This window comes from Tachyglossus aculeatus, chromosome 27 (assembly GCF_015852505.1).
Source record: "Tachyglossus aculeatus isolate mTacAcu1 chromosome 27, mTacAcu1.pri, whole genome shotgun sequence".
Lineage (NCBI taxonomy): Eukaryota > Metazoa > Chordata > Mammalia > Monotremata > Tachyglossidae > Tachyglossus > Tachyglossus aculeatus.
In genome coordinates this window covers 5754476-5782396 of record NC_052092.1, presented here as the reverse complement: position 1 = coordinate 5782396, position 27921 = coordinate 5754476, and the positions used below count along the sequence as shown (strand labels likewise).

General features: G+C 57.2%; 3 protein-coding genes across 10 annotated transcripts; 2 read left to right on the top strand and 1 right to left on the bottom strand.

Moving 5' to 3' along the window:
* Positions 1-902: 902 nt before the first annotated feature.
* On the top strand, positions 903-10521 carry DYRK4 (dual specificity tyrosine phosphorylation regulated kinase 4). 5 transcript variants are annotated; one of them, XM_038767775.1, is made up of 15 exons: positions 903-1424; positions 2359-2413; positions 2926-3009; positions 3251-3307; positions 3745-3889; positions 4600-4763; positions 4865-5001; positions 5373-5513; positions 5890-6028; positions 6537-6618; positions 7375-7547; positions 7965-8025; positions 8336-8465; positions 9544-9698; positions 10183-10521. In XM_038767775.1, the coding sequence occupies exons 2-15, from the start codon at positions 2366-2368 to the stop codon at positions 10395-10397; spliced, it is 1731 nt and encodes a 576-aa protein (XP_038623703.1). In that variant the 5' UTR covers positions 903-1424; positions 2359-2365; the 3' UTR covers positions 10398-10521. The 5 variants fall into 5 exon arrangements, with proteins under 5 accessions (XP_038623703.1, XP_038623702.1, XP_038623701.1 ...); XM_038767774.1 differs by having other exon boundaries at positions 3251-3397; XM_038767773.1 differs by having other exon boundaries at positions 2926-3108.
* Positions 10522-12119: 1598 nt separating this feature from the next.
* AKAP3 (A-kinase anchoring protein 3) lies at positions 12120-16754 on the bottom strand. Of its 3 annotated transcripts, none has more exons than XM_038767769.1 (5): positions 16438-16754; positions 15944-16216; positions 15392-15487; positions 12787-15162; positions 12120-12400 (listed from the first exon to the last, which is right to left on the bottom strand). In XM_038767769.1, exons 3-5 carry the CDS (start codon positions 15485-15487, stop codon positions 12245-12247), a joined length of 2628 nt encoding a protein of 875 aa, XP_038623697.1. In that variant the 5' UTR covers positions 15944-16216; positions 16438-16754; the 3' UTR covers positions 12120-12244. The 3 variants fall into 3 exon arrangements, with proteins under 3 accessions (XP_038623697.1, XP_038623699.1, XP_038623698.1); XM_038767771.1 differs by having other exon boundaries at positions 15944-16192; XM_038767770.1 differs by lacking the exon at positions 16438-16754 and having other exon boundaries at positions 15944-16355.
* On the top strand, positions 16441-26442 carry NDUFA9 (NADH:ubiquinone oxidoreductase subunit A9). Of its 2 annotated transcripts, none has more exons than XM_038767780.1 (11): positions 16441-16523; positions 22243-22413; positions 22741-22838; positions 22960-23051; positions 23487-23628; positions 24007-24109; positions 24592-24659; positions 24741-24817; positions 25138-25233; positions 25439-25505; positions 26051-26442. In XM_038767780.1, the coding sequence occupies exons 2-11, from the start codon at positions 22314-22316 to the stop codon at positions 26219-26221; spliced, it is 1014 nt and encodes a 337-aa protein (XP_038623708.1). In that variant the 5' UTR covers positions 16441-16523; positions 22243-22313; the 3' UTR covers positions 26222-26442. The 2 variants fall into 2 exon arrangements, with proteins under 2 accessions (XP_038623708.1, XP_038623707.1); XM_038767779.1 differs by lacking the exon at positions 16441-16523 and adding an exon at positions 20382-20457.
* Positions 26443-27921: the final 1479 nt, after the last annotated feature.

The following is a 27921-nucleotide window of genomic DNA, read 5'->3' as shown; positions in this document are numbered from 1 at the left end:
CCTCTGGGGCTACAGGTGCGCTCCCTGCTCACAGGGCCCAAGGTTGGGGTCTAGATGGGGACAATAATAATAACTGGCATTTGTTAAGTGCGTGCTATGTGCTAGCACCGGGGTGAATACAAGCTAATCGGGTGGACACAGTCCCTGTCCCACACGGGGCTCACAGTCTCCAAACCCCATTCTGCTGATGAGGCAACTGAGGTCCGGAGAAGTGAAGTGACTTGCCCAAGGCCACACAGCAGACAAGGGGTGGAGCCGGGATTAGAACCCATGACCTTCTGACTCTCAGGACCATGCTCTATCCACTACACCATGCTGCTTCTCAAGGTAGGAGGAGGCAGATGGGGAGGCTGGGGGTCTGACTGGGCGTCCCGGCTACCTGGGAAGCAGCATGGCACAATGGCTAGAGTCAGGGCCTGGGAGTAAGTAGGTCATGGGTTCTAATCCTGACTCCACCACTTGTCTGCTGGGTGGCCTTGGACAAGTCACTTCACTTTGCCATGCCTCACCTCATCTGTAAAATGGGGATTAAGATTGTGAGCCCCGTGTGGGACAGGGACTGTGTCCATCCTGCTTCTCTTGTATCCATCCCAACGCATAGTACAGTGCCTGGCACATAGTAAGCGCTTAACAAACACCATTATTATTATTACTACTTTGGAGGTGAATCATCGAGTGGGCAGTTGGTTTGCGGGTTCCCAGGCCCGCTAGGGGCTTGTGGAACTGGAAGCGACCGGCCCACATTTAACGGGACGGTCGGAGGATCGCGCCTCCCCAAAACGCCGAGAATCGGAGGGTCGAACGGCCCCTCTGTGACATCACAAGGAGGAGGGGGCTCCGGCCTTTAGCCCCTCGAATCGGTTCCCAGTGGTCTACGCCGTCCCGAACCCACCTCTCCCTCCGAGCCTGGGGGCGCAGGCGTCCCCCTTTCTGGTTCAGAGCACCCTCGGCCCGTGCTGGTCTTCTGGACCCAATAGCCGAGCCCCCCCAAACCGATCGATCCGGGCTCCCCTGAGCCCCCCGTGCCACCTTGCCTATTCGGCTCCTCTACAGGCCCAGGCCTGGGCTTCGCCCTTCCAACGCAACAGGGCAGTTAGAGGTTGCAGGAATGGGAGCAGAGCGTGCCCACCTTCCACGGGTCCTCCAGTGAGTGACTCTGAAGCTGGCTGTCCTGGGAAAAGCTGCTCTCCCTCTCCAGGCCTCTTGCTGGGTGTCCTAGGGCAACTCACACTCCCTCTCTGGGCCTCCTGGAAGAAGACTCCTCTGGAGATGATGAGCTGCGAATTGCCTCTGGCAGAAGAGAGCAGGATTTAGACACACAGTCTCTTCCCAGACATGCGAGGGGACCCCCGACCTCCATTTCCCCTCCCAAGGAATAAGGTCGAGTCCAGAATACTGCGCTAGCTGAAGTGAAATCCCAACAGGTAAATTCCCCAAAAAGGTAGAGCAGAAGAGGGTCATTAAGCTATAAGCTCCTTGGGGGCAGGGAACCTGTATCTTGCTTCTGCCGTTCCCTCTCCAGGGTCACTAATAATAATTAATAATAATTATGTTATTTGTTAAGCGCTTACTATGTGCCAAGCACTGTTCTAAGCACAGGTGTAGGTACAAGGTAATCAGGTTGGACACAGTCCCAGCCCCATATGGGGCTCACAGTCTTTATCCCCATTTTGCAGATATTTTCCACTGAGCCACGAGAAGCAGCGTGGCTCGGTGGAAAACAGCATGGGCTTTGGAGTCAGAGGTCATCTCAGTCACCTCATCTGCAAAATGGGAATTAAGACTGTGATGATGATGTCCAACCTGATTAGCTTGTATCTAGTCCAGCATTTAGTTCAGTGCCTGACACATGGTAGGCACTTGAAAAATACCATAAAAAAAGGAGTGGCCAGAGAGATAGGAGGAGAACCAGGGGAGGACAGAGTCGGTGAAGCCAACATTAGATAATTTTTTCCAGGAGACTGGGGTGGTCCACAGTGTCAAAGGCAATTAAGAGGCCTAGAACGCGTCAACAAGGAGGTCATTGGTGACCTTAGGCTGTTAGCATTGCTCGATGGATTGTTTGGCTCCACTCTTTCTTCCCAATCCGCTTCTACTTCTCCTCCTCTTCCTTCCTCCCCACTCCGCTGCCTTTTCCTCCTCTCCTTCGTCCCCTTCTCCCTATTCTCTCCATGCTCAGAATGATCCACCTGCAGCCGATCAGGGCACTTCCAGATTAGGTTCCCATCTAGTCCACAGGAGACTAAGGCTAGTCCCCCCTTCCTGAGGGTCCCTTGCCTGGCTTTCACAAAGCCCCGGCCTGATTTCATGGAGGGGTGGGCTCAGGGTGGGACGGTTTCCTTCTTTTCCTTTTGACAGGTCAGAAATGAGTCCCAAAAAGCCCAGGAGGAAGCGCCTGCCCCCCAACATCATGGTAAGAGGGCTTCATCTCCATCGGGGCCGCGTCAGGGGCAGGCCCCAGGGCTTGCCACGCAGTTTTAGACTGTGAGCCCACTGTTGGGTAGGGACTGTCTCTATATGTTGCCAACTTGTACTTCCCAAGCGCTTAGTACAGTGCTCTGCACACAGTAAGCGCTCAATAAATATGATTGATTGATTGATTGATTGTTCCTCTGCCCCCGCCAGGCCTGCAGGGTTCGGGGGCCCATCCGGAGGGGACACAGCGGGTAGAGCCGAGTGGAAACCTAGAACTTCCTTCCTGCCCTAGAACCTGACACCCCACCCAGACTTTCTTTACTGTCCCATGCGCTCTTCTCAGCCCCCGGTTTTAAGCATCATCCTAGGGGAAACCGAGGCCTGGGTAGCTGACGTACATGGAGCCCGCAGCTGAGAATGGGCCCCAGCCCGGGGCTCCCCCGCCCACCGTGGACGCTCAGTAAATACCGTGGCTGCCGATCCATCAGTCCATCCGTGTGCGTCTTGCAGCCGAGCCAGACCGAGAGGAAGATCTTCCCTCCGATCCAGCAGACGTCACCCAAACAGCTGCGGCCGAACAGGTCCTGGCAGAAGGTAGAGCTCCACGGGGTCAGGGGTCACCGGCCACACCTTCTGCCCAGAGCCAGCACCCTTGGGAGAGGAAGAGGCCAGAAGGAACAGTCCGGGTGGGCGGTGGGTGACCAAGACGGTGACCCGGGGTTGGTCGGCGGGGGGCCGGGGGTGGTAAGAGGGGTCCTAGGGCCAGCCCTGCTGAAGGCCGGGCAATGGAAAAGATAAACCATGACTGCGGATCCCGGAGCCTCTCCTTCCATAGAAGTTGAACACGAGCGTGGGCTCCCTCCCACCCCTGGACTCATCGGGGAAGGCCAACGTGAGCAGTTCCGGGAAGTGCCGGGCCCGGGCCACCCTCCTCCGGGGCCACGGCCAGAGCCCGCAGGGTGCCCCCTCCCTGCCCCACCAGGCGAGCCAAGGCCTCAGGGGTGGGGCGGGGCGGGCAGCCGGGGACCCCGGGCAAGTCACCGATCTTTGCTGGGCCTCGGTTTCTCCAGGGTGGTGGTGGGAAAGCTTGGGGAGAGAGACAGGCGGCCCTGGCACAGTGGAGGCTCAAGGAAGCTGATAAGTGTGGGCTGATTATGCCGGGCCAGGAGTTCCACAGAGTAGCAGTAAGGCAAGGGGGAGCAGGGGAGAGGCAAGGAGAGGAAATGAAGAGCCAGTGGCCCTAACCCAAGGAATGGTGGAGGGGAACAGTGGAGGCACTGTGGGGGCGAGGAGGGGCCGGTCAGCAATGCCAGTCTCCCTCTCACGCAGGGACGTAAAATGCAGTGCGGTCAGCTGCTCTCTCCCCTCAAGATGATGGAAAGCCTTCCCAGGCCCGGCCCCCAGAACCAGGCATACAAGCTGGACAAGACCGTTCACAGGCCCAGACCCCACAAGGTGCCTCTGACTGGGACAGGTGTGCCTGCTTGTGGGGGCCTGGAGGGGATCGGGGTTGGGGAGGGCTGGCAGGGGCCTGGGGGCCTCGGGGGGGGCCGGCAGTGAAGGAGTCTACTTGGGGTGGCAAGGTGGGACTTGGCAGTCAGCCACCCAAACTGTATGGAGGGGTTGCGGGGACGGAGCCCCAGGGGACCCACACTTTCATTCAAGCATTTAGCAGCGTGGCTCAGTGGAAAGAGCCCGGGCTCAGAGGTCATGGGTTCAAATCCCGGCTCCGCCAATTAATAATAATAATAATAATAATGGTATTCGTTAAGCGCTTACTATGTGCAAAGCACTGTTCTAAGCGCTGGGGAGGTTACAAGGTGATCAGGTGGTCCCACGGGGGGCTCACAGTTGTCAGCTGTGTGACTTTGGGCAAGTCACTTAACTCCTCTGTGCCTCAGTTACCTCATCTGTGAAATGGGGATGAAGACTGTGAGCCCCCCGTGGGACCACCTGATCGCCTTGTAACCTCCCCAGCGCTTAGAACAGTGCTTTGCACATAGTAAGCGCTTAAGAAATGCCATCATCATTATTATTATTATTTAGTATAATTCTCTGCACACAGTTAAGTGCTCAATAAATATCACCGAATGAAGGACTGAGTGGGGAAGGGCTGGAGGGGAGCGGCACCTGCCCCCACCTGCTTCCTCTGCCCTGAAGACCCCCCTCCCGCCCCTCGCCCAGAGGCCCTGAAATACTTCAGACACCAGCTGTCGCCTTACGAGCGCGTGGAGGTGCTGAGCTACCAGGAGCTGTGGTTCCTGGGGCTGGGGGCCGACAAACGGCACGTGCTCCCCGACAGGCCCCGGAAGGTCAGCTATGACGACGAGCACGGATGCTATTTAAGGGTGAGCGGCAGCAGGGGGACCCGGGGGGAGGAGGCCGGGGGTGCCGGGATGCCGGCCCAGGCGCAGCGAACGCCCTCACCCCTCCGGCGGGCCTCCCCCAGGTCCTGCACGACCACATCGCCTACCGCTATGAGGTCCTGGAGATGATCGGTAAAGGGGCCTTCGGGCAGGTGGCCAAATGTCTGGATCACAAGAACGACGAGCTGGTGGCCATGAAGATCGTCCGAAACAAAAAGAGGTCCGCCCCCTCCTCTGCACTAGCGGGGTCTCAGGGCACCACAGCACGTGCTTTCTCCGCTCCCTCCCTGCGCCCTGACCTGGGATGGGCGCCTAATTCCCCTCTCCAGCCTCCTCCCTCCCCTCTCTCACCCCTGTTCCTCCCCGTTCCCCGCTCTCCCTCTCGCGGGCCCGGACCCCCTTTTTTAGCACCGTCGGGAGCCCAGGAGGGCTTCCACCCAGCTATAGCTCTGCCGACCCAGCCCCATCCTCTGCTCTGCCCATTGGGAAGAGGGTTGGGGGCCCAGGTGGCCTGGCTCAGGAGAGACCGTGAGTAACCTGTGGCTGGGGTCCGGGGGGTGGGGGTGGGTCCCTCTGCCCCCTGACTGCCAGATTCCACCACCAGGCTCTGACGGAGCTGAAGATCCTGGAAGCCCTGCGCCGCAGGGATCGGGACCACAAGGGCAGCGTGGTGCACATGAAGGACCATTTCTACTTCCGCAACCACCTGTGCATCACCTTCGAGCTGCTGGGGTCAGCCCCCCAAGGCGCAGCGGGATGGATGGGGGCTAGACTCCCAGGAGCTGCGGGCCGGCCAGGCCGTGCGGTCAAGGAAAGGGTAGTCAGGCGCTGGACGGGAGGGCAGGAGGGAGAGACCTGCTTTCCTGGGGTTTTCAAGGGACAGAAGAGTGACATTTGTGAAATAAGCACCACAGTGTTTGTCGAGTCTCTGCTGGGTGGAGAATGCGGTACTGGGCACATGCTGTGTGCAGAGCGCTGTACTGGGTGCCCACTGGGTACAGAGGGCTGCTGTATGTGTGTGCTGGGCACTCGCTGTTTTCAGAATAGTGGTTGGGGTGGGGCGGGTAGGTTGACACGCTCTCCATCACTACCTGATGTCCCTCCCCAGCATCAATTTATATGAGCTGCTGAGAAACAACGGGTTTCAGGGCCTCAGCCTCGCCGTGATTCGCCGCTTCACCCACTCGGTCCTCAAGTGTCTGCAAGTGCTGTACGTGGAGAAAATCATTCACTGCGACCTGAAGCCCGTAGGTAGCCTCTACCAGGACCCCCCCGCCCGCCGGCCCTGTCAGGAGTCCCTCCCGCCCAGAGAGAAATACATGGCTCAGTGGAAAGAGCCCGGGCTTTGGAGTCAGAGGTCATGGGTTCAAATCCCAGCTCCGCCAATTGTCAGCTGTGTGACTTTGGGCAAGTCACTTCACTTCTCTGGGCCTGTTACCTCATCTATAAAATGGGGCAACCGGTGGGAAACCTGATCACCTTGTAGCCTCCCCAGCGCTTAGAACGGTGCTTTGCACATGGTAAAACCCATGCTTAATAAATGCCATTATTATTATTAAATCAGACAGGCCCTGTAGGACATCAGGCACCAGTGGGAGCAAAATCGAAGACCTTTTCTGACTGGGGCGGATAGGTCCCTGTGGGAATCTGGGGCGGAGGGGGCTTCGCTGGCTGCTAGGTCAAGGGAACGGGAGGTTGGGGAGCGGGCGAGGAGGGGCCTGGTGGCCCGGGGCCTCAGCCGGTTCTTCCTTCCAGGAAAACATAGTCATCTACCAGAAAGGCCAACTCTCCGTCAAAGTCATTGACTTTGGGTCGAGCTGCTACGAACATCAGAGAGGTGAGTCCGGCCAGCTGGTCCACCAGGCAGCATAAGCTCCCAGAGACCCTTCGTGCACCCCTTCCCTTCCCCGGCGATGGGGCTCTAGGAAACGAGAACTTCGGGGGTGAGACCTCCGGCAGCAAGACCCCAGGTGGCGGGACTTTGAGGCGAGATATCTGGTGACTAGACCCCCAACGGCAGGACCCCTGATTTTCCTCCCTCGGGGACCCCTGATTCTTTCCTCAGTGCCTATTGGGGCAGAAAGCTGTGGCTGTAGGAGGGGAGTCTCTGTAAAAGTCTGCCCTGCCCAGCCCTGTGCGCAGCCCCGAGCTCAGGAGGCTCAGAGTTGTTATTTACTGAGCGTCTCGAACTAAGCTTTTGGTAGCACTGGGCCCGGCCCACAGTGGATGACCAGGGCCTGGCACTCGGTGGGCCCTCAGGGCGCTGCCCCGCACGCAGTGGGAGCTCAATAAGGTCTGCGGGCGCATCAGTGCTGAGGATATATATACATATATGTATATATGTTTGTACGTATTTATTACTCTATTTTACTTGTACCTATCTATTCTATTTATTTTATTTTGTTAGTATGTTTGGTTTTGTTCTCTGTCTCCCCCTTTTAGACTGTGAGCCCACTGCTGGGTAGGGACTGTCTCTGTATGTGGCCAACTTGTACTTCCCAAGCGCTTAGTACAGTGCTCTGCACACAGTAAGCGCTCAATAAATACGATTGATGATGATGATGATGACCTTCTGCCGCCCCCCGGCCCGCAGTACACACTTACATCCAGAGCCGCTTCTACCGGTCCCCGGAGGTGATCCTCGGCCGCCCGTACGACACGGCCATCGACATGTGGAGCCTGGGCTGCATCCTAGCCGAGCTCAACACCGGCTCCCCGCTGTTCGCCGGCGAGAACGAGCTGGAGCAGCTGGCCTGCATCATGGAGGTGGACTGGGGACGGGAGAGGGAGCGGGCCCAATAGCGGTTGCATTTAGGAAGCGTGCACCTTGGGCAGAGCTTGTGGGGATTTAGGCACGATGCCCATCCCTTTTAGGGGCTTGCAATCTAAAAAAGGGAGAGAGGGAGGCGGATGGGGGGAGACTCCCGGCTCTCAGCTCTGTGGCCATGGGGGAGTGATCAGCGAGGGGTCCCTATGGCCTTTTGCTGTTGGGCACCCCGGGCTGCGGGGGAAGTGAGGGGCTTCTCCCCCAGCAGGACTGGAGCCCCCAGAGAGACTCCGGGCAGTGCGGAGCCTCTGGTTGCCCTCGCTGACCGAGCCTGGCCCAAGAGGGCTAGACGGGAGGGGCCGGGGGCCGGCACTGTGGTGAACCGTGGAGCGAGCCACTGACCTGGTCTCTCCAAGGTGCTGGGTCTCCCCCCGGTCCACTTCATTCAGACTTCGTCCAGGAAGCAGACGTTCTTCGGTAACTCCTGCCCCCGCAATGCCCAGGGAGCCCTCCTGCGCAGTGCTGAACGCCGACTGGTGCTCTGCACTGTGATGAGCACTTTATGAAATGGAAGAGGAAGGCATTGATGTGGGGAAGTGGCAAGCCAGGCTCCGGGGAGACACGGGGAAAACGGGGGCCAATTCCCACCTGGGGGCAGGGGAAGACCTCTAGGATGGAGTGTGGGGAGGGGTCCCCTGTGTCACCGGCCAAGCCCCCCGTCCCAAGGGAGTGAGGTCTGGGGGTTAGTGCTGGGGGGTACTGAGCCCACAGCATTGTATCTCTACAGATCCAGAAGGGTTTCCAAAACACATAACCAACCACAAGGGCATAACCCACTACCCAGACTCCAAGAATCTCGCCACGCTGCTCAAGACCTACGATACGGACTTCCTGGGCTTCCTTCAGGGGTGTCTGATGTGAGTAGAGGCCCTGGGCCAGCGTCTCAACGTCTCTAGGACAGGGTCTCTGGGCCAATGCCTGTGGCCCTGGGCCTATGTGGAATAGTGGGACTATTTATTGAACATCCACCTGGTGTGGCCCACTCTACTGGACTCCAGGGAAGTTCAGAGTAAGTAACACCTTACACTCTAATGAGGGGAGAAATGTCAAAATGTTTAAAACTAGAATGGTCAAAATAAATAACAGAGTTGATAGGAGTGCAGAGGAGGGGGTAAATAAGCTCATAAACTAGAGAGCCGGCCGGGAAGTTCAGCGGGCCGGGAAGTTAACCTGGGAAGGCTTGTTGGAGGCGGTGGTGTTTCAGGAGGGATTTGGAAGTGGGAAGAGCCGAGGGTGGAGGGCGGCTAGCAGGTTTGGGGAGGGAGGGAGATTCAGGCCGGGGGAATGGCGTGAGGGAGAGGATGGAGGCAGGAGAGTTGGGAGTGAGGGAAGGCTAGTAGGGTGGCTTGAGAGGGGAGAAAATAACTTGGGGAATCACAAGAAAAGAGAGCAGAGAGGTAAGGTGGGGCAGGACTCCCCCAAGTACTTAGTACAGTGCTACGCGCACAGTAAGCACTCAGTAAATGTCATTGATTAATTGGAGAGCCTGGAAGCCGAATATGAGTTTGTGTCTGAAACAGAGTCACAGGGAGCCATTGCAGGATTTTGAGGAGACATGTGGGTTGAGCAAATCTTCAGGAAGATGACCTGTGCTGTAGTGCGGAATATAGTTTGGAGAAGGGAGAGGTTGGAGGTTGGGAAACTGGAGAGGAGGCTGATGCAACAGCCTGGACTAGGCAAGCCCGGGATTTGGACCAGGTGGTGGCTGTTTGGGTGAGAGGAAAGGAAGGGTCCGGGAGCCGTTCTGTAGGCGGATTTGGCAGTGAGTTGGACTTGAAGGCAGTAGGGTCTGAGTGGTGGCCTACCTTGGGTGCCTCGGTTTCCCCATCTGAACAGCGCCCAGGCCTTACCCTTGCTGGGTCGAGGCAGGTTGGCCAATCCCTGGGGCAGGGAGAGCCGCCCTTCCATGATCCTCTGTTCTCTTCTGGGTTGGAGATGGGACCCGAGTCTGCGTATGACCCCGGAGCAGGCCCTCCGGCATGCCTGGATCCTAACGCCGAAGACACGCAAGGCCAGGCCCAGCCTCCAGCCCTCAAGGAAGACCAGCTTTCCCCTGGCCACGACGGTCAAGGGGAGGACTGGGAGAGCCCGTAGGTCCGGCCAGGGATGCTACAGGGGGCCTTCGCCTGACCCTCCCCTTCTGCCTGATCGCCCTCCCCGTAGACTTCTGGGGCCTCGTACCTGCCTCCATCCCCATCTTCCTCCAAGCTGTTTCAACCCCCTCATCACCACTGGCATTCACTGGGCACTTGCTGGTACAGAGCGTTGGGCTGGGGGCCTGGAGGGGAGTCAACAGAAGTTAAAGAGGCTGTCCTGACCTTGAGGAACTCCCAGGCTAACCCCTCTGGGTGACACGCTTTATCCCGGCAGACGGGCTGCTTCTCTCACCCCAAATGCCCCTCCCTGAAGCTCCGGTGGGAACAGCGGCCAGTGAAGATGGCAGGATCGGGGTCAGGGCAGAGAGGACAGTACCGCGAGCCAGGGACAGCGTGCCAAGCTGGGGCCCCCTCCCCTCTTCGCCTCTCCCACTCCTTAACTCCCCTTTTCCCACTTCCTTTCCCTCTCTCCGAGCAGTCAGGACCCCCCCGCATGAGACCCCAGGCATGGAGGAATCACCAACCCTCATCCTGGCTCCTGCCGGCAACCAGATGGACACCTCACAGCTGCCCAGACCCTGGCCCACTCAGCCCGAGGAAACCACCGATGAGCCGGCGGGCACAACGGTCCAGGGGGGAAGCAGCCTCGGGTCCTCTCCCTTGGACACGCCAGACTTACTGCCGCCCATTTGATGACCCTTCGCCCCATTCTCCCGTGACCACTGACCTGTCCCCTCCACTCTTCTCACCACCTGGACGGCTCAGCCCAGGGAGGCATTTTAGTTTGAACTGCTACATTAAACGGATGTCCCCTGCAGCTTCCAGGCCCTTTCTTTCTCCTGGCCAGCCCCAAGGTGGGCCCCTGTGGAGATAAGCTAAGGCATGGAGGAGTCAAGGGAAAAGAAGGCTGAGGGAAGAGGTGCGTGTTGCGGGGGGCTAGGTGTTTCCACAGGTAGGAATTGGGAATCGGGAGACTCCCAGAATTACTGGGTGAGTGGGCGTTGGAGTCGCGGGGACTTTCTCCCTCTGGATGCTTGGAAGGAAGCTGACCACTACAGGTCTGAGGTGCTGTCAGGGTGGACCGCCACAGCATCCCACACCCAGGGGTGTTCTTTCATCTCCAGACTGCCAGTTTGTGTCTGTGTGTACCTGGGCCTGGTTGTGTGCATAAGTTGAATATATGTATATCATATAACATATATATGTTGCCAATTTGTACTTCCCAAGCGCTTAGTACAGTGCTCTGCACATAGTAAGCGCTCAATAAATACGATTGATGATGATAAGTCTGAAGGTCAAACCACACACGGACTTATGTGTACGTATCATCATCATCAATCGTATTTATTGAGCGCTTACTGTGTGCAGAGCACTGTACTAAGTGCTTGGGAAATACAAATTGGCAACATATGGAGACAGTCCCTACCCAACAGTGGGCTCACAGTCTAAAAGGGGGAGACAGAGAACAAAACCAAACATACTAACAAAATAAAATAAATATACGTATGTTTGTGTGTGTGCGCTCATTGTGTTGTGCTCATTAGTTTGAGGGTCTCCTCGGGTACTTCTGTATGCATGTGTGTAGGGGCATGTGTGTATGTATGCATCAGGACTCTAAAGCTTCTGAACTATACCAGCGGACTTAAAATTGCCACTTGCAGTGACGGATTGCTTGGCCATCCTCATGCCAAGCGTCAGCCTCGCCCCTTGTCCTAGCCGCTTTTCAGGCTGCTAGACTGTAAGCTCCTTAGGGCAGAGGTGGTATCCGGTAATTCTATTGTGAGTGCTCCCAAGTGCTCAATAAGTACCATTGATTGTCAGAACCACAAGCCACACCTGCCCTCACTGAGCCGGACACGTGGATGAGTGACCGGCCACTTGGTTTACGTTCACGTAAAGCCTGTGAGGACTTTCAGGGCAGAGGCCAGAAGGGCAGGGGTGGTGGGGCGAGGGCCACTCGGGACAGGAAAAGCAGCATGGCCTAGTGGAGAGAGCACGGGCCTGGAAGACAGAAGGAGCTGGGTTCTAATTCCGGCTCTGCCGCTTATCTGCTGTGTGACCTTGGGCAAGCCGCTTCTCTGGGCCTCACTTCCTTCATCTGTAAAACGGGAATTGAGAATGTGAGCCCCATGTGGGACATGGACTGTGTCCAACCTGATTAGCTCGTATCTACCCCAGTGCCTGGCACATAGTAAGCGCTGAACAAATACCATTAAAAAGAAAAAGAAGGACTCGCTGGGTCCTCTCCCCATCCCGCCCTCGGATTTCTCCGCAGACTCAGTTTTCCCCACCGCCCCACCAGAAGGGGAGAGGGAGACGGAAACTGCAGCTGCATCTCGGCCCTCGGGTGGCCGGAGCTGCCGGGACCCGGCTCCGGCCCCGTTCCGCACAGAGGGACTCGGGGCTCCAGTCCGTAATTGTGTTTATTTGTGCCCTTCCTGGGACGGATAGAGATCTCTGCGCGAGAGGCTGACCGGCACCTGGCGGCGGGGGGCAGGGTCCGGGGAGGCCGGGGGGCCGAGGGGGAAGGGGTGGCCGGCTCACAGGTTGACCAGCAGCCAGTCCAGGAGCTGCAGGCGGGTGACGTTGCCCACGGCCTCGTCCAGCTGCCGCTCCTTCTCGTAGCGCAGTACGGCCTGCAGGACCTCGCCCACGCTGCGCCCCTTGTTCACCGCGGTGGCTGAGAGTTGCAGGAGCTGCGGGTGGCAGAGGAACGGGCACAGTTCATGGGGTGCCGCCCCGCATACGGGGCCCTGCCCTGCCCAGCGCAGGCGGTCAATAAATACCACCGATGGACAGATTGACGGATGCTCCCTGCTCTGGGGTGGGGAAGACAAGTATCGGGGGCCTCCAGGCGGAGCCTCCTGCCTGGGTTTCAGTCGGGGAGTGGGAATTACGGGGACCTGGAAAGGGGATGGGTGCCCGGCCTTCGGGGAGGGGCCTGGACTGGGGACATTCGCCTTGACCCCTGCCCCGTGGCCTACCGTGCTCCAGGCAAGCCCATCGGCAGGAGCAGAGCCCAGGCCCCTCCGCAGCCCTGACCGGCTCTTTCCGCGACGGCCACCCCGCCCCCGCCAAATACCTTCTCCTGGATCCCCTCGTCGTCTCCGGCGAAGTAGAGGATGGGGACGTTGAGCTCAGAGGCGGCCACCCACTGGAGCACGGCCTGCAGCTGCTTGTTCTGCACGGTGTCGGCCACGCTGTGGTTGCTGACGACCACCTTGGGGACCGGCCCAATGGGCGGCGGGGGGCGGTCGCTCGGGCCCAGTCCCAACCGCAACTCATTCTGGATGGCCTGGAAGGCGTTGTGCAGCACGGCCTCGGCCATGCCGGCGTCAGGGAGGCCGTCCGAGGCCCCCTCTGGGACGGCGGGCGCCGGCCAGCCTCCGCCCCCAGGCTTGGCCCCCACCAGCCCGCCGAGGGGCACGTCGCAGGAGTTGGCGATGATGAGGCACAGTTTCATCACCGAATCCATCAGGTTCTCCACCAGCTGGCCGGGCACGCCGCCATCCAGCTGGTGGGCCACCATCTTGGTCAGCCCGGCCAGAGGGCCGCCACCGCCGCTGCCACCGCCGCTGGACCTGGAGGAGCCCGGGCGCGTGGCCTCCCCTCCCTGGGTGCCCGAAGTGGCCTGTTTGGAGTCCGGCTTGGGGTCCGGAGCCTCATCGCTCTTGAAGATGGTCTCGGTGAGTAGGTTCTTGACAAAGTTGAAGAAGATGCCCATCAGATCCCTCTTGTCCGAGTCCTCCCGCGGGCGGGTGGCCTCCTGGGCCGACTTGAGGCTGTCCTGGCCAGAGGAGGGGAGGGCCTGGGATGGCGTGGAGGCGGGCGACGGAGGCGCAGGGGCCGCGGGAGCCCCACCCGCGGCCTCCACAAAGGCCTGGGGGTCCAGGGTGGCACCCTGCTGGGCCAGGTGGTACTGGATCAGCAGCAGGGCTGACACGATCAGGTCTTTGGCCCAGGAATCCGTGTTCGGGGGCAGGGGCTCGGGTTTGCCCAGGAGCCCCTTGCCAGGGGCCGGGATGATCAGCTGAGGGGTCTCGGCCCCCGCCTTCCGGTCAGGTCGGGCGGTCGGTTGTCCGGGGTTCTTGAGACACCCGCGCTGGATCAGCGGGGACCCGCCCCCCTTCTGCTGGTTCTTGTGCCACAGGGTGAGTCCCTCTTTGATGAGGTGCTCTCCGAGGGTCTCGGCGCAGGTCTTGTCACGGGCCGGGCCGGGGGCGGCGGCGCCGGGGGTGGACGGTCGGCCCCGGGCCTTGGCCTCGGCTCGCATGGCGGAGCAGCTGACGCCACGCCCTCGGCCCCGGCCGTCCTGCGTCGTGTTTACGGACAGAAAGGAGACCCGGTCGGACTTCTCGGCGGGAGGCTGGGCCACCATGACGGTGTGGAGTTTGCCCAGCATGGCGTCCATGATATCGGTGGCCTTCTGGCTGCCGTGGTCAAACAGGCTCCTCTTGACGGCCGAGACGAAGTCGGTGTCGGTCATGAGGGAGCCCGTGACGTTGTGCAGGTTCTTCATGAAGGAGTCGATGAGGTCCGAGACCACCTCCTTGGCGTGTCTCAGGAGGACCCGCTTGAGCAGGATGGTGGCCACCGTCGTGTCCTGCACCTGGATCTTCAGGGTCTTCATGATGGAGACCATCATGTCGGACACCACGCTGTTGGCATAGGTCACGATGCCCTGGCTCACGGAGGCCGCGAAGTCATTGGTCCTCTCGGGCCGCGCAGAGGCTGCTCCGGTCCTTGCCCGCCCCTCGCCCAGCAGGCCCCGCCGCCCGCCGGCCTCCCGGGCCTCCAGCACCTCCTTGTAGAAGACCGTCTTCTTGGACGAGGGCCGGGCCCCGGCGCCGGGCGGCCGGGTGGTCTCACGGACCTTCATCTTGCTCATGTAGCGCAGCTGCGGGGGGCTCCGGGAGCCCACTCGGGCCCGGTCGCCGTCCCCCGGGGCCCTGTCTCTGGCCACCTCCCCGGAGCAGTGGGACACGGCGGCGTCCACCAGCTGGGCCGCCACCATGCTGGGGCTCTGACCGGCTGGCGGGCCGACCTCTGAGGCGCGGTCGCCCCGGTGGACGCACGGCTGCTCGCCGCCGTCCGCCTTCTCGCCGATCTCCTTGCGGGCCATGGCGATGACCAGGTTGGTGAGTCGGTTGGCGTAGAAGGAGACCTCGTCCACGGAACACTCGGCGGGCGGGGCCTCGCTCCGGCCGCTGGACGGCCGCGACGGGCTGGTCGAGGTCACCTCCAGGCGCAGCTTGCCCGGCACACCCCCGGGGCCTGAAGTGCAGTAGTCCATGGCGAAGGTGCTGCGTGTGTCGGCGGCAGGGTCGGTGGCGGCGGGCGGGGGGAGGCCGGTGGCCTGGAGTCCCAGCGTGCACCTCTCCAGGTCACGGCGGAGCCGGCTGAGCACCTGAACGGGGTCTGAGGGTGCATCCTTCAGCATGGACAGGGTCTCCTCCGTCTAGGGTGAAAGACAGGCCACGGACGTCGGCAGGAGGACGAGGTGCTCCCTGAGGGTCCCCAGACCTGGGCCACCCTTCCCCTCCGGCTCCCGCAGGGACCCCATCCCCAACCCCCCCACCCCACCGTCGTGGGGACTTGGCCTCTTTCTGGGGGCCTGCCTCGTTAAAGGGTCAAGGGGGAAGCCCCTGTGTTGTCCCCACTCTCCCCAGCCCCCAGTGCCCGTGTACCATTTTCCATCCCTGTTCTTGCCCGTCTTCAGGAGCGTAAACGTCAACCTTGCAAACTCCACTCCGGCTTTGTAGCCAGTCGACCTTATCGGACATCTGCAGGAGAACCCTCGGATAATGAGAACCGCCACGTCTGTCTCAACCCCCAGCCCGTCCGGCCCAGGGCCCCGCTCCTGACAGCGGCAGTAAGGCGCTGGTTGGGGGTGGGTCCGCACGGGCCGCTACTTCCCCTCCCCGCCACCCAGCCGCGGGGGAGGGCAGACTCTTTGCCCCAAGGTGAAGGACAGGAGATGTGGGACCCATCCCTCAAATCGGGGATGCGGGCAGCAAGCACCCTCCTCTCCAGAGAGACGCCCAGTAGACCGAACCAACGATTGACGGTGGTCATATTGGCCAAGTGGGAAGATGGTTCTGTCAGCCTAGACTGAAGAGGGAAATCCAACTTTTGCGGGAGTGAGAGGCAGGCCAGGACCCAGCCTGTACTAGCCCGGCGACCCGTCCCTAGACAACCCACTTCACCCAGGCGACCCGGTTAACCCCCGAGGTTCTGACCTCTGCAGCACCAGCTCAGGGAACCACAAGAGAGTCCAGAAATTCCTTCTTTGGTCAGGTAAGACGCCGTGATGGTCTTGCTCAGCTCAAGATCTTGTTTTCTGCTTCAAAGCTCCCCAGCGCCCCGTAAACCACCGCCCCCCCGCACTTTGGACTGGGGAGTGACATCAGAATCCAGACTGGTGATGTCACTGTCTCCATGGCGACTGAGATGCTGTCAGGAACTCAGTGAAGATGGACGGCTCTGAGCTGGAGGCCAAGACTATACGATGACTAAAAATGGGGGAGATTTCATTTCAAACTGCCCTCCCTTCCCTCCCTCACCTGATCAGCCATCAGCATCAGCAGCAGGAGTATTTACTGAACACCCACTCTATGCAGAGCATTGTGCTGAGCACCCATTGTGTGTAGCAGTGGGGACAGACAATAAAAATACAAGACATGTTCCCGGACAGGTGGAGCTCAGCAGCCCGGCACTGTCACCCGGGAGATACCTGCCATGGTGCCCTGTGCCCAGGAAGTGCCCAGTCCAGTGCTGACGCTATTGATGACCTTCTTCGACCCTCTGCAAGACACTGAGGTAGGGAGGGAGAAGACCAGATGCTTAAGCAGGGAAATGGACTCTTGCCCAGGTGGTCTCTGGGGAAACGAATAATAATAATAATAATGGCATTTATTAAGCGCTTACTATGTGCAAAGCACTGTTCTAAGCACTGAGGGCTGACCTTCTGGAGGATTCCAAAGCACTGTATGGTCAGAAACTCTCCCATAGTTCTTCTTCCTCCTCCTCCAACTCCATCTCCGATAGACAATCCCCTCTTCAAAGCCTTATTGAAGGCACATCTCCTCCAAGAGGCCTTCCCTGACTCGGCCCTCCTTTCCTCCTTTCCTCTTCTGCATCTCCCTAACTTGCTCCCTTTACTCATCCCGTCTCCCAGCCCCACGGCACTTACGTACATATCTGTAATTCGCCTATTTTAAAAAAATTAATATCTGCTTCCCCTATAATAACAGTGGTATTAAGTGCCTATTATAGGCCAGGCACTTAACTAAGTGCTAGGGTGGATACAGGCAAATCGAGTTGGACACAGACCCTCTCCCACGTGGGGCTCATATTCTCAATCCCCATTTTGCGGACGAGGTACCTGAGGCACAGAGAAGTTAAGTGACTTGTCCAAGGAAACACAGCAGAAAATGGCAGAGCTGAGATTGGAACCCATGATCTTCCAACTCCCAGGCCTGTGCTCTATCTACTGCAATATACAATTATTCTTAATCACTCTTAAAAATTAGTGATTAGTGATTAAAAATTAATGATTTAACAATTATTTCCAATTATCCTTCCATTGCCTTCCAAATCCTTGGGCTAGGATGCCTAAACCTTACCCAGTACTTTAAAAGGAAGCACAGTTGTAAAGATCAAGTAAACATCTAGGCCTTTTCTTTTACATCTAGTATGGCGTAGAGTGACAAACATTCATCTGCTTCCAGCCCCATTAGCCAGGCTACAGTAAGGACAACGTACAGGACTTGCAATGTTTTAATCCTTGAACATAATGGAAATTTTATGTTCAAGATGATCTGAACCAAAGAATTAATATCACAAGTAAAGATGAACAAGTAAACCCCATTTTAATACACTATATTTGTAATGTTTCAGCAATTAAATCTCTCCCATATGCACAGCTGCCCCCTGATTAGACTCCTTAAGCTTCGTGACTGTCAGTTTCTCTGCCTAGTCCTATTTTAGTTCATTCTTAATAGCCGTCCAGATTCAATTATCATTCCAAGGCTTCCCTTCCAATCTTACTACTATCTTTAGCCCAAACAACATTTCTTTACCAAATTCCAATTTATCCAAAATTATACAAAAACGGAACACATTTCCTTACACCTTTTTTTTAACCACACATTTCACTAGTTCCACAGTGAACACATCAGGGCAAGTTTCCTTGTACAAACCATCACGTTTATTACCGGCCAGATAAAAAAGCGAGTTTGAATAGACTTGCTTCTATACCTCTTTTACCAATTTATCAAAATCTCATGCGTTAGGATTTCAGAAACAGTGATTAAATCACCACCCCTACAGGTATTTCTAGCCTGGGGCAGCAACTGCAAATTCTCACCTAATCAGCTCCTTGTAGTTTCACATTTTATCTGATTGTGGGGGCAACTATTTGACCGAGGGAGGTGACCCTTTGCTTGAGGGAGGGTCCTTCTCTCACATTTCTTTCGATCTTCTAAACTGATAGCTCCAGCCCCCAGGGTTCTTCTTAGTCCCAACAAGGCCCCTAAAGAAAGGTACTTAGGTTTCCCATCCCCACCCCATGCCTCAGTTGCAGATTCCTTGCAACAAAATGGGTGGATTGAAGCATTTGATTTAAACATGACCCCTCTATGCACACTCTCACACAAATGACAGGTATACCCCATCTGAACACATTTACACACTCTTTTTAGCCCTCATTACAGACTACGCTACAGTCACACTCTTACACAAACAGTAGGATGACCCCAATCCCTACAGATTCACACAATCTTTTCGGTACTTAGAACAGAACGGAGATGTTCTCAGGTCACCATCAGAACTTCTCTTCATCAGGGGCTTTAACTCTCGGGTGGCAGCACTAAAGGTCTGTCTCGGACTCATCTCTCACGGGAGAAGCAGCGTGGCTCCGTGGAAAGAGCCCGGGCTTGGGGGGGTCAGAGGTCGTGGGTTCTAATCCCGACTCCACCACTTGTCAGCTGGGTGACTTTGGGCAAGTCACTTCACTTCTCTGGGCCTCAGTTCCCTCATCCGGAAAATGGGGATTTCATTCATTCAATCGTATTTAGTGAGTGCTTACTGTGTACAGAGCACTGTACTAGGCGCTTGGGAAGTACAAGTTGGCAACATATAGAGACGGTCCCTACCCAACAGCGGGCTCACAGTCTAGAAGGGGGAGACAGACAACAAAACAAAACATACTAACAAAATAAAATAAATAGAATAAATATGTACAAAATAAATAAATAAATAGAGTAATAAATACGTACAAACATATATAAAGGTGCTGTGGGGAGGGATGAGGAGGGGCAGAAGAAGGAGAGATGATGACTGAGCCCCACGTGGTACAGCCTTGGTTACCTCGCATCCACCCCAGAGCTTAGAACAGTGCTTGGCACTTAGTAAGCGCTTAACAAATACCAACATTATTATTATTACTATTATGTGAGGCAGGTTTGGTGTCTCTCAACTATCCCTTCTAGACTGTGAGCCCACTATGGGGTAGGGACCGTCTCTGTATGTTGCCAACTTGTACTTCCCAAGCGCTCAGTACAGTGCTCTTCACACAGTAAACGCTCAATAGATACGATTGAATGAATCCCATGGCTCCTAGACCGTGACCTCGTCGTGAACAGGGAACGTGTCTGTTTATTATTACACTATACCTTCCCCAACGCCTAGTACAGTGCTTTGCACACAGTAGGCGCTTAAATAATTCGACTGAATGAGTGTATTTCCCTCTTTCAACTTCTCCCTGCTTCCTAACGCCTTCCCACTTTTCCCTCGTTCCACATAGTAAGCACTTAACAAATACCAACATTATTACTATGATTATGTGAGGCGGGTTTGGTGCCTGCCAACTATCCCATGGCTCCTAGACCGTGACCTTGTTGTGAACAGGTAAAGTGTTTGCTCATTGTTACACTATACCTTCCCCAACGCCTAGTAAAGTGCTTTGCACACAGTAGGCGCTTAAATAATTCGACTGAATGAGTAAATTTCCATCTTTCATCTTCTCCCTGCTTCCTAACTCCTTCCCACTATTCCCTCTATCCCTGCACTGGGCCTGCTCCCGGGAAGCTCCTCCCGCGCAGGCGCAGTGCCTTTCTCTCGTTCTCCCCCCGTGAAGCTCCTCCCGCGCAGGCGCAGTGCCTTTCTCTCATCATCCCCGTGAAGCTCCTCCCGCGCAGGCGCAATGCCTTTCTCTCGTTCGCCCCCCCGTGAAGCTCCTCCCGCGCAGGCGCAGTGCCTGTCTCTCGTTCGCCCCCCTCCCCCCCACGCCGTGAAGCTCCTCCCGCGCAGGCACAGTGCCTTTCTCTCGTTCGCCCCCCGACCCCGTGAAGCTCCTCCCGCGCAGGCGCAGTGCCTTTCTCTCATTCGCCCCTGTGAAGCTCCTCCCGAGCAGGCACAGTGCCTTTCTCTCGTTCGCCCCCCCACATGAAGCTCCTCCCACGCAGGCGCAGTGCCTTTCTCTTGTTCGCTCCCGCGCAGGCGCAGTGCCTTTCTCTCGGTCGCCCCCCCCGCCGTGAACTCCTCCCGCGCAGGCGCAGTGCCTTTCTCTCGTTCGCCCCCCGTGAAGCTCCTCCCGCTCAGGCGCAGTGCCTTTCTCTCGTTCGCCCCCGCCCGTCCCGAGGAGGTTTGTCCCCGCGCAGCTGCCGTCGCCCGGGGGGCCGGCGCGGGGGATTGTGGGAGAAGATGGCGGCCGCCGTGCGCTCCCGGGCCGCCGGGGGCTTGACAATGTCACGTAGGTGTCACGGCGCGAGTGGCGATCGCGACTATCGCGACCCGGCCCCTCCCCCTTGCAGCCCGGGGGCCCTCTCTTCCTGTCGCGAGGGCCTTCATTCATTCATTCATTCATGCATTGATTCATTCATTCAGTCAGTCGTATTTATTGAGCGCTTACTGTGTGCAGAGCACTGTACTAAGCGCTTGGGAAGTACAAGTTGGCAACATATAGAGACAGTCCCTACCCAACAGTGGGCTCACAGTCTAGAAGGGGGAGACAAAGAACAAAACCAAACATACTAACAAAATAAAGTAAATAGAATAGATATGGACAAGTAAAATAAATAGAGTAATAAATATGTACAAACATATATATATATACAGGTGCTGTGGGGAAGGGAAGGAGGTAAGATGGGGGGATGGAGGGGGGGCGAGGGGGAGAGGAAGGAGGGGGCTCAGTGTGGGAAGGCCTCCTGGAGGAGGTGAGCTCCCAGTAGGGCCTTGAAGGGAGGAAGAGAGCGAGCTTGGTGGATGGGCAGAGGGAGGGCATTCCAGGGCCAGGGGGGAAAGAGCCCGGGCTTTGGAGTCAGAGGTCATGGGTTCAAATCCCTGCTCCACCACTTGTCAGCTGTGTGACTTTGGGCAACTCACTTCGCTTCTCTGGACCTCAGTTCCCTCATCTGTAAAATGGGGATGAAGACTGTGAGCCCCACGTGGGACAACCAGATCACCTTGTAACCTCCCCAGTGCTTAGAACAGTGCTTTGCACATTGTAAGCACTTAACAAACGCCATCATCATCATCAGGTTGTCCCACGTGGGGCTCACAGTCTTAATCCCCATTTTACAGATGAGGGAACTGAGGCCCGGAGAAGTGACTTGCCCAAAGTCACACAGCTGACAATTGGAGGAGCTGGGATTTGAACCCATGACCTCTGACTCCAAGGCCCGGGCTCTTTCCACTGAGTCACGCTGCTTCTCACTATGGCACTTGTTAAGCGCTTATTCATTCATTCATTCAGTTGTATTTATTGAGCGCTTACTGTGTGCAGAGCACTGTGCTAAGCGCTTGGGAAGTCCAAGTTGGCAACATATAGAGACGGTCCCGACCCAACCGACTGCGAGCTCACAGTCTAGAAGGGGGAGACAGGCGACAAAACAAAACATGGAGACAGCTGTCAAAGTCGTCAGAACAAATAGAATTAAAGCTAGATGCGAAGCACTAGGGAAGGAGGAGAGAGGGAGGGGGAAGGGAGTGAGCCCACTCTTTTAGACTGTGAGCCCACTGTTGGTTAGGGACTGTCTCTAGATGTTGCCAACTTGTACTTCCCAAGCGCTTAGTACAGTGCTCTGCACAGAGTAAGCGCTCAATAAATACGATTGATGATGGTGATGATGAGAAAAGAAGAGGAGGGGGCCGAGAGATGAAGGGGAGCAAGGAGGAGACTCCCCCTCTAAACTGTAGTCTCGTGCACAGGGAAATGGTTTGATTATTCTTAGATTGTACCCTCCCAAGTGCTTAGTACAGTGTTCTGCACTAATAAGCGCTCAATAAATACGATTGAGTGAATGAATGAACGAGGAGGGGAGTGAGGGGTGCGAAGGAAGGGGAGGGGAGTGAGGGATGGGAAGGAGGAGGAGGAAGGCAGGAGGGACAAGATGCGGGAGGGAAAGACACAGTGAGCACCCGAAATGGAGATGCATTAGGCGAACAACGGGGCATGGGGCTCCCGGAACACTCCCTGTGTCTCCACAATCTGTTCTGGGTTTCACACCTGTCCCACTCATGCCTGTCTGTGCCACAGGGCCGGGCATCGTTGCCCTTGCCGCGACCGGACGTGCCGTGCTGCCCCTGCGCCCGCTCCACCACGCCGTCATGCCCCATGGCCAAGGCGGGCGCTCCTCGGTCAGCGGCATCGTGGCCACCGTGTTTGGCGCCACCGGATTCCTGGGCCGTTACGTGGTCAACCACCTGGGTAAGGTTTGGTGGGGGGGCTGCCGGTGGCTACCGCCAGCCGGACCCCTCCCAGAAAGGAGTGTCCGTGGGGAACGGGCCTTGGCCATCTCCGAGGCCTGGGGTCCCGTGCCCAGCAGGCCCGGCCCGAGGGAATCTGGCTGGGGAGGGTCGGGAAATGGCCCGGATCTGCTGCCCTGTTGGGAACGTCGGGAACCTCCGCGAGGGCGTGGAGACGGGTCACCCCGGACCCGCTCCGTCCATCCAGGCTCCCGAGGGGGCCAGGTGGTCTGGGGGGAGACAGATCGGTAGTCGTGGGCGGCTACTCTGAGTGCTTTGTCCCCACCAGGCCGCATGGGCTCTCAAGTCATCATCCCGTACCGGTGCGAGCCGTACGACATCATGCACCTGCGGCCCATGGGGGACTTGGGCCAGCTCCTCTTCATGGTAGGTGTCCACGGGGCCAGGAAAAGACCCACCAGGCCTCCTCCGGGGTGGTCTCAGAGCGCGGGTGTGGGCGCAGGGGTGCCTGGCGTTTATGGCTCAGGATTGTCTGCTGTGGCCGCAGGAGTGGAACGCGCGGGACAAAGAATCCATCCGGAGAGCCCTGGCACACAGCAATGTTGTCATCAACCTCGTTGGGCGGGACTGGGAGACCAAGTAAGTCTGGGAGGCTGGCAGGAGACCCCCCACCTCAGCCCACACCCCTGGTCATCTGGTCTTCCTCTCCCCCTTCTAGACTGTGAGCCCACTGTTGGGTAGGGACCATCTCTCTATGTTGCCAACTTGGACTTCCCACAGTAAGCGCTCAATAAATACGATTGAATGAATGAATGGGAGAGAAGAAGGCTTGAGAGTAGAAAGTGGTCATCCTGCTGCTGGCCCAGGACTGGCTTCTAAAATTAAATCAGAGTCCTGCAAGAGACGTCTAGTCGACTATTGTCCTCCCTAGGAACCTGGGCGGAGCTGGCACGTCGGGCAGGGTCAGAGGTGGGGCGTGTGTGTGGGCTCCCCACTGTCTGACCCGGAGCCTTCAGCGATGGATGGTCCCACACTCTCTTTCCTTGCCCTCCCACCCGTCACCGCCCCATCCAGGAACTTTGATTTCGATGACGTCTTCGTGAAAATACCCCAGTCCATCGCGCAGCTGGCTAAGGAGGAGGGCGTGGAGAAGTTCATACACGTGTCCCATCTTAACGCCGACATAAAAAGTTCATCCAGATACTTGAGGAATAAGGTGGGAGCCCCCGCTGGCAGCAGAATGCGGGGGGGGGGGGTCCCTTGACGTCCCATGATTGAGAAGCAGCATGGCTCAGTGGAAAGAGCCCGGGCTTTGGAGTCAGAGGTCATGGGTTCAAATCCCCACTCCGCCAATTGTCAGCTGTGTGACTTTGGGCAAGTCACTTAACTTCTCTGTGCCTCGGTTGCCTCATCTGTAAAATGGGGATGAAGACTGTGAGCCCCCCGTGGGACAACCCATCCTCCCCAGCGCTTAGAATAGTGCTTTGCACATAGTAAGCGCTTAATAAATGCCATCATCATTATTATTATTATTGGCTATGCCCACCTGGCGCCGGGTAGCACTGACCGCGGCCGTTGCTGGGGTTTTGACCAGGCTGTGGGAGAGAACGTCGTGCGGGAGGCATTCCCAGACGCAGTGATCTTGAAGCCCAGTGATATCTTTGGCAGAGAAGACCGTTTCCTCAATTACTTTGCAAGTATGTGGCCCCCGCCCCGAAGGGCCAGACTGTGGGAGGCGGGCATCACCCCTGGGCTGGAACTAAGTGCCCTCACGTTTAGGTGGAGGGCTGGACTGGTCAGTCAGTCCTGGCTCCACAGTGACCCCAGTCTAGGGGGTGTCCCAGACCTGTTGTCAGACCTGTCTGAGCCCCGTGTGTGCCATGTTTCCCATCAGTCCCATCCCCCCAGAGCAGTCCCTCTGGCCCACCAGGCAGATCCTTGCCAGTACCCCCACGGGTGTCCCCTACACCAGCTCTGCATGGGCCGCAGGTCCCAGAAGTTTCTGTGTGCCAGGTCTAATGGGGGAGGCCGGTGAGAGGGAAGGTTTAAATCTTTGGGTGCTGCACTGATCCAAGGAAGACCAGTGCTGTGGGGGTTGGGGCAGCCCCCTCCCGCGGGCCTGTCCAGCCGGGCAGCGCAGCGGACAATCTAGCGGGGACACTTGGGTTTCCCCTGGCAGACAACCGCTGGTTTGGAGGAATCCCACTCGTGTCCCTGGGCAAGAGAACAGTGAAGCAACCTGTGTATGTAGGTATCCGGGCCGGGTGGCGGGGCGGTGGCGGAGACATGCACAGGGACCGAGAAGCAACCCCCAACCGGTTTCCTCAGGTTGTGGACGTGTCCAAGGCCATCATCAACGCGATCAAGGATCCCAACACTCAAGGGAAGACCTTTGTCGTAGCAGGGTAGGTGACTCGTGTTTGCTTCCAAACACCCACACCCTACTGCTCCGCTAGTCAGCTAGTCAGCTCAGGGGCATTTACTGAGACCCACCAGAGCTAGGAAGAAGCCAGCACCAGCGGCCGGGCACCAGAAGTTCACAGCCTAGCGGGAGAGACAGACAGAAAGACAAAAGGGAGCTGGAGGAAAGGTCACTTGCAGTGACCCTCAGACAACAGCAGGCCCCAGCGGTCAGCCCAGGGTCTCCACAGGGTGGGCGGCGATGATAACCGGGGTGGGGGGGTGCACAGGGGAAATCTCTGAGCCTGACATCAAGGTTCTGCAGACCCAACAGGTACCAGCTGTTCGACCTAGTGCAGTATGTCTTCGCCGTGGCACACCGCACCTTCCTGCCCTACCCCATGCCTCGCTTCGCCTACCGGTGAGTCCCCTGCCCGCCAGCCACGGGGACAACCAAGTAGAGCCTGCAACCATTCCAGGGGAGGGGCATTGCACCCGGCTCCCCTGCGGCTGGGGGTGGGCTGTAGTCTGCTTCAACTGGAGAGGAGCAGAGCCCGAACCTATGGGGCAGAGACACAGCTACAGGTTTGACCAGCCAAGCTCATGGTTCTCCTTCCTGATCCCAGCTGGGTGGCCAAGCTGTTTGAGATGAGTCCGTTCGAGCCCTGGACCACGAGGGACAAAGTGGAGCGGGTAAGGGGATGCCCTGCCAGCCGACTGGCCACCTGGCCGTGGATCCCTGGTCCTGTCCCAGCCTCACCTCCTGACCTTGACCCTTCATCTAGGCACGAGGAAAATTCGGGAGGCAGGAGTCTCTTCCTACCCCAGGGAGGGAAGCGCTTAAAGAGTAGGAAGTAACCACAGTGAAGATGGCATTTATTCAGCACTTACTCTGGGCAGAACACAGTTCCACACACTGAGGTGGACCCAGAATTATTTGGCCTCAGTCCCTGTCCTGGTTGGGGTTCGTAGTCACAGAAGGTGCAAGAGCGGAGATCTCATCTCCGTTTGACAGAAGCCCAGGGAGGTTGAACAACTTGCCCAAGGTCCCACAGCAAGCCGAGCTGGGATGCACTGACCCTTGTTGTGGCTCTTCTATGTCCCTGCCTCAGTCCATCCCCTGGCACCCCAACTCCCTGGGGCAGTCCGGCAGGCGCCTTCCAATGCTCCCCGCCCCCCCCACAGCCCAAATCAGGGCTAGTCCAGCCCTGCCGGGCGCTCTCCGTGTGTCCATCTAGATCCACATCTCGGACCGGAAGCTTCCTGACCTACCAGGGCTGGAAGACCTGGGGATCCAGGCGACTCCCCTGGAGCTGAAGGCCATTGAAGTTCTGCGGCGACACCGCACCTACCGCTGGCTGTCGGCCGAACTGGAGGACGCTAAGCCAGCCAGGACCGTGAACACCTAACCACCACCGTCCCACCCCCGCGCCCAGAGCCCCCAGGCTCCTACCATTAAAACTCTGTTAAAACATCTATGCTAGATTTCCACTGCAGCCTCGTTTCTCTCCCCTGACCCCCTGCCCAATCCCTGCTGGGTAGCTCTCCGGAGAGATGTTGCTAGGCTGGGCCCCAGAAATTCACCGATCATCCATCCATCGATCAATCAATAAATGGAATGTACCAAGCACTTCCTGTGTGCAGAAAGCTGGGACTAAACTCTTGGGGGAATTCAGTACAGTTCGACACTATCCCTGTCCTCTAGGAGCTGATAATAATCACTGTAATATTTGTTGCACTTACCGGGTGCCAAGCACTGTACAAAGCACTGGGGTAGATACAAGATAAGCCGATCCGACACAGTTCCTGTCCCACATGGAACTCAGCTTTCAGGAGAGGAGGAATAAGTATCTAACCCCCATTTTTACAGTAGAAGAAACAGTCATAGAGAATTGAAGCAACTTGCCCAAGGTCACAACAGGCAAGTGGTGGAGCTAGGATTAGAACATAGGTCCTCTGACTCCTTAATCATCATCATCATCATCAATCGTATTTATTGAGCACTTACTATGTGCAGAGCACTGTACTAAGCGCTTGGGAAGTACAAATTGGCAACATATAGAGACAGTCCCTACCCAACATTGGGCTCACAGTCTAATGATGGCATTTATTAAGCGCTTACTATGTGCGGAGCACTGTTCTAAGCGCTGGACAATGGCATTTGTTAAGCGCTTACTATGTGCAAGGTACTGTTCCAAGTGCTGGGGAGGATACAAGGTGATCAGGTGGTCCCACGTGGGGCTCACAGTCTTCATCCCCATTTTACAGATTGGGTAACAGGCCCAGAGAAGTTAAGTGACTTGCCCAAAGTCACACAGCTGACCAGCAGCGGAGCCGGGATTAGAACCCCTGACCTCTGACTCCCAAGCCTGGGCTCTTTCCACTGAGTCACGCTGCTTCCCCTGGGCTAGTTCTTTCCACTAGCCCGTGCTGCTTCTCCATGGTGTGTGTGTGGCACGTGTGCACGTGTGCTCTGGGTGTTACATGACAGAGCCAGTAAGGTGTAGGATCTTCGGAGCCCATAGAAATTGGGACTCACACACAACTGGGTTCTTGGAGTTGAACATCTGAGGCCCTTGTTATGGCTGATCGTCTCTCAGAGATGCCAGGGTGTGGTTGTGGAGCTCCAGACACATTTCTCTCCCCCCAGGATTGCTCCACGTTCACGGGGGGCAGGTTGGGGGATCCTCGGTGTTGAGGCAGGAGAGCTCAACTCGGTCCCGCCTGGCTGGCATCCACGGGGAAGGTTCCCCGAGAGAGAGCCTGGCAGAGGTTCCCGGGGCCGCCAGATGGACTCATTACTGAGAAGCAGCGTGGCTCAGTGGAAAGAGCGCGGGCTTTGGAGTCAGAGGTCATGGGTTCAAATCCCAGCTCCGCCAATTATCAGCTGTACGACTTTGGGCAAGTCACTTCTCTGGGCCTCAGTTCATCTGTAAAATGGGAATTAAGACTGTGAGCCCCCCGTGGGACAACCGGATCACTTTGCAACCTCCCCAGTGCTTAGAACAGTGCTTTGCATGTAGTAAGCGCTTAATAAATGCCATCATTATTATTATTATTACTGATCAATCCCTTAAAGGCATGGGGTTTGGAAGGGCACGCCCAGGAA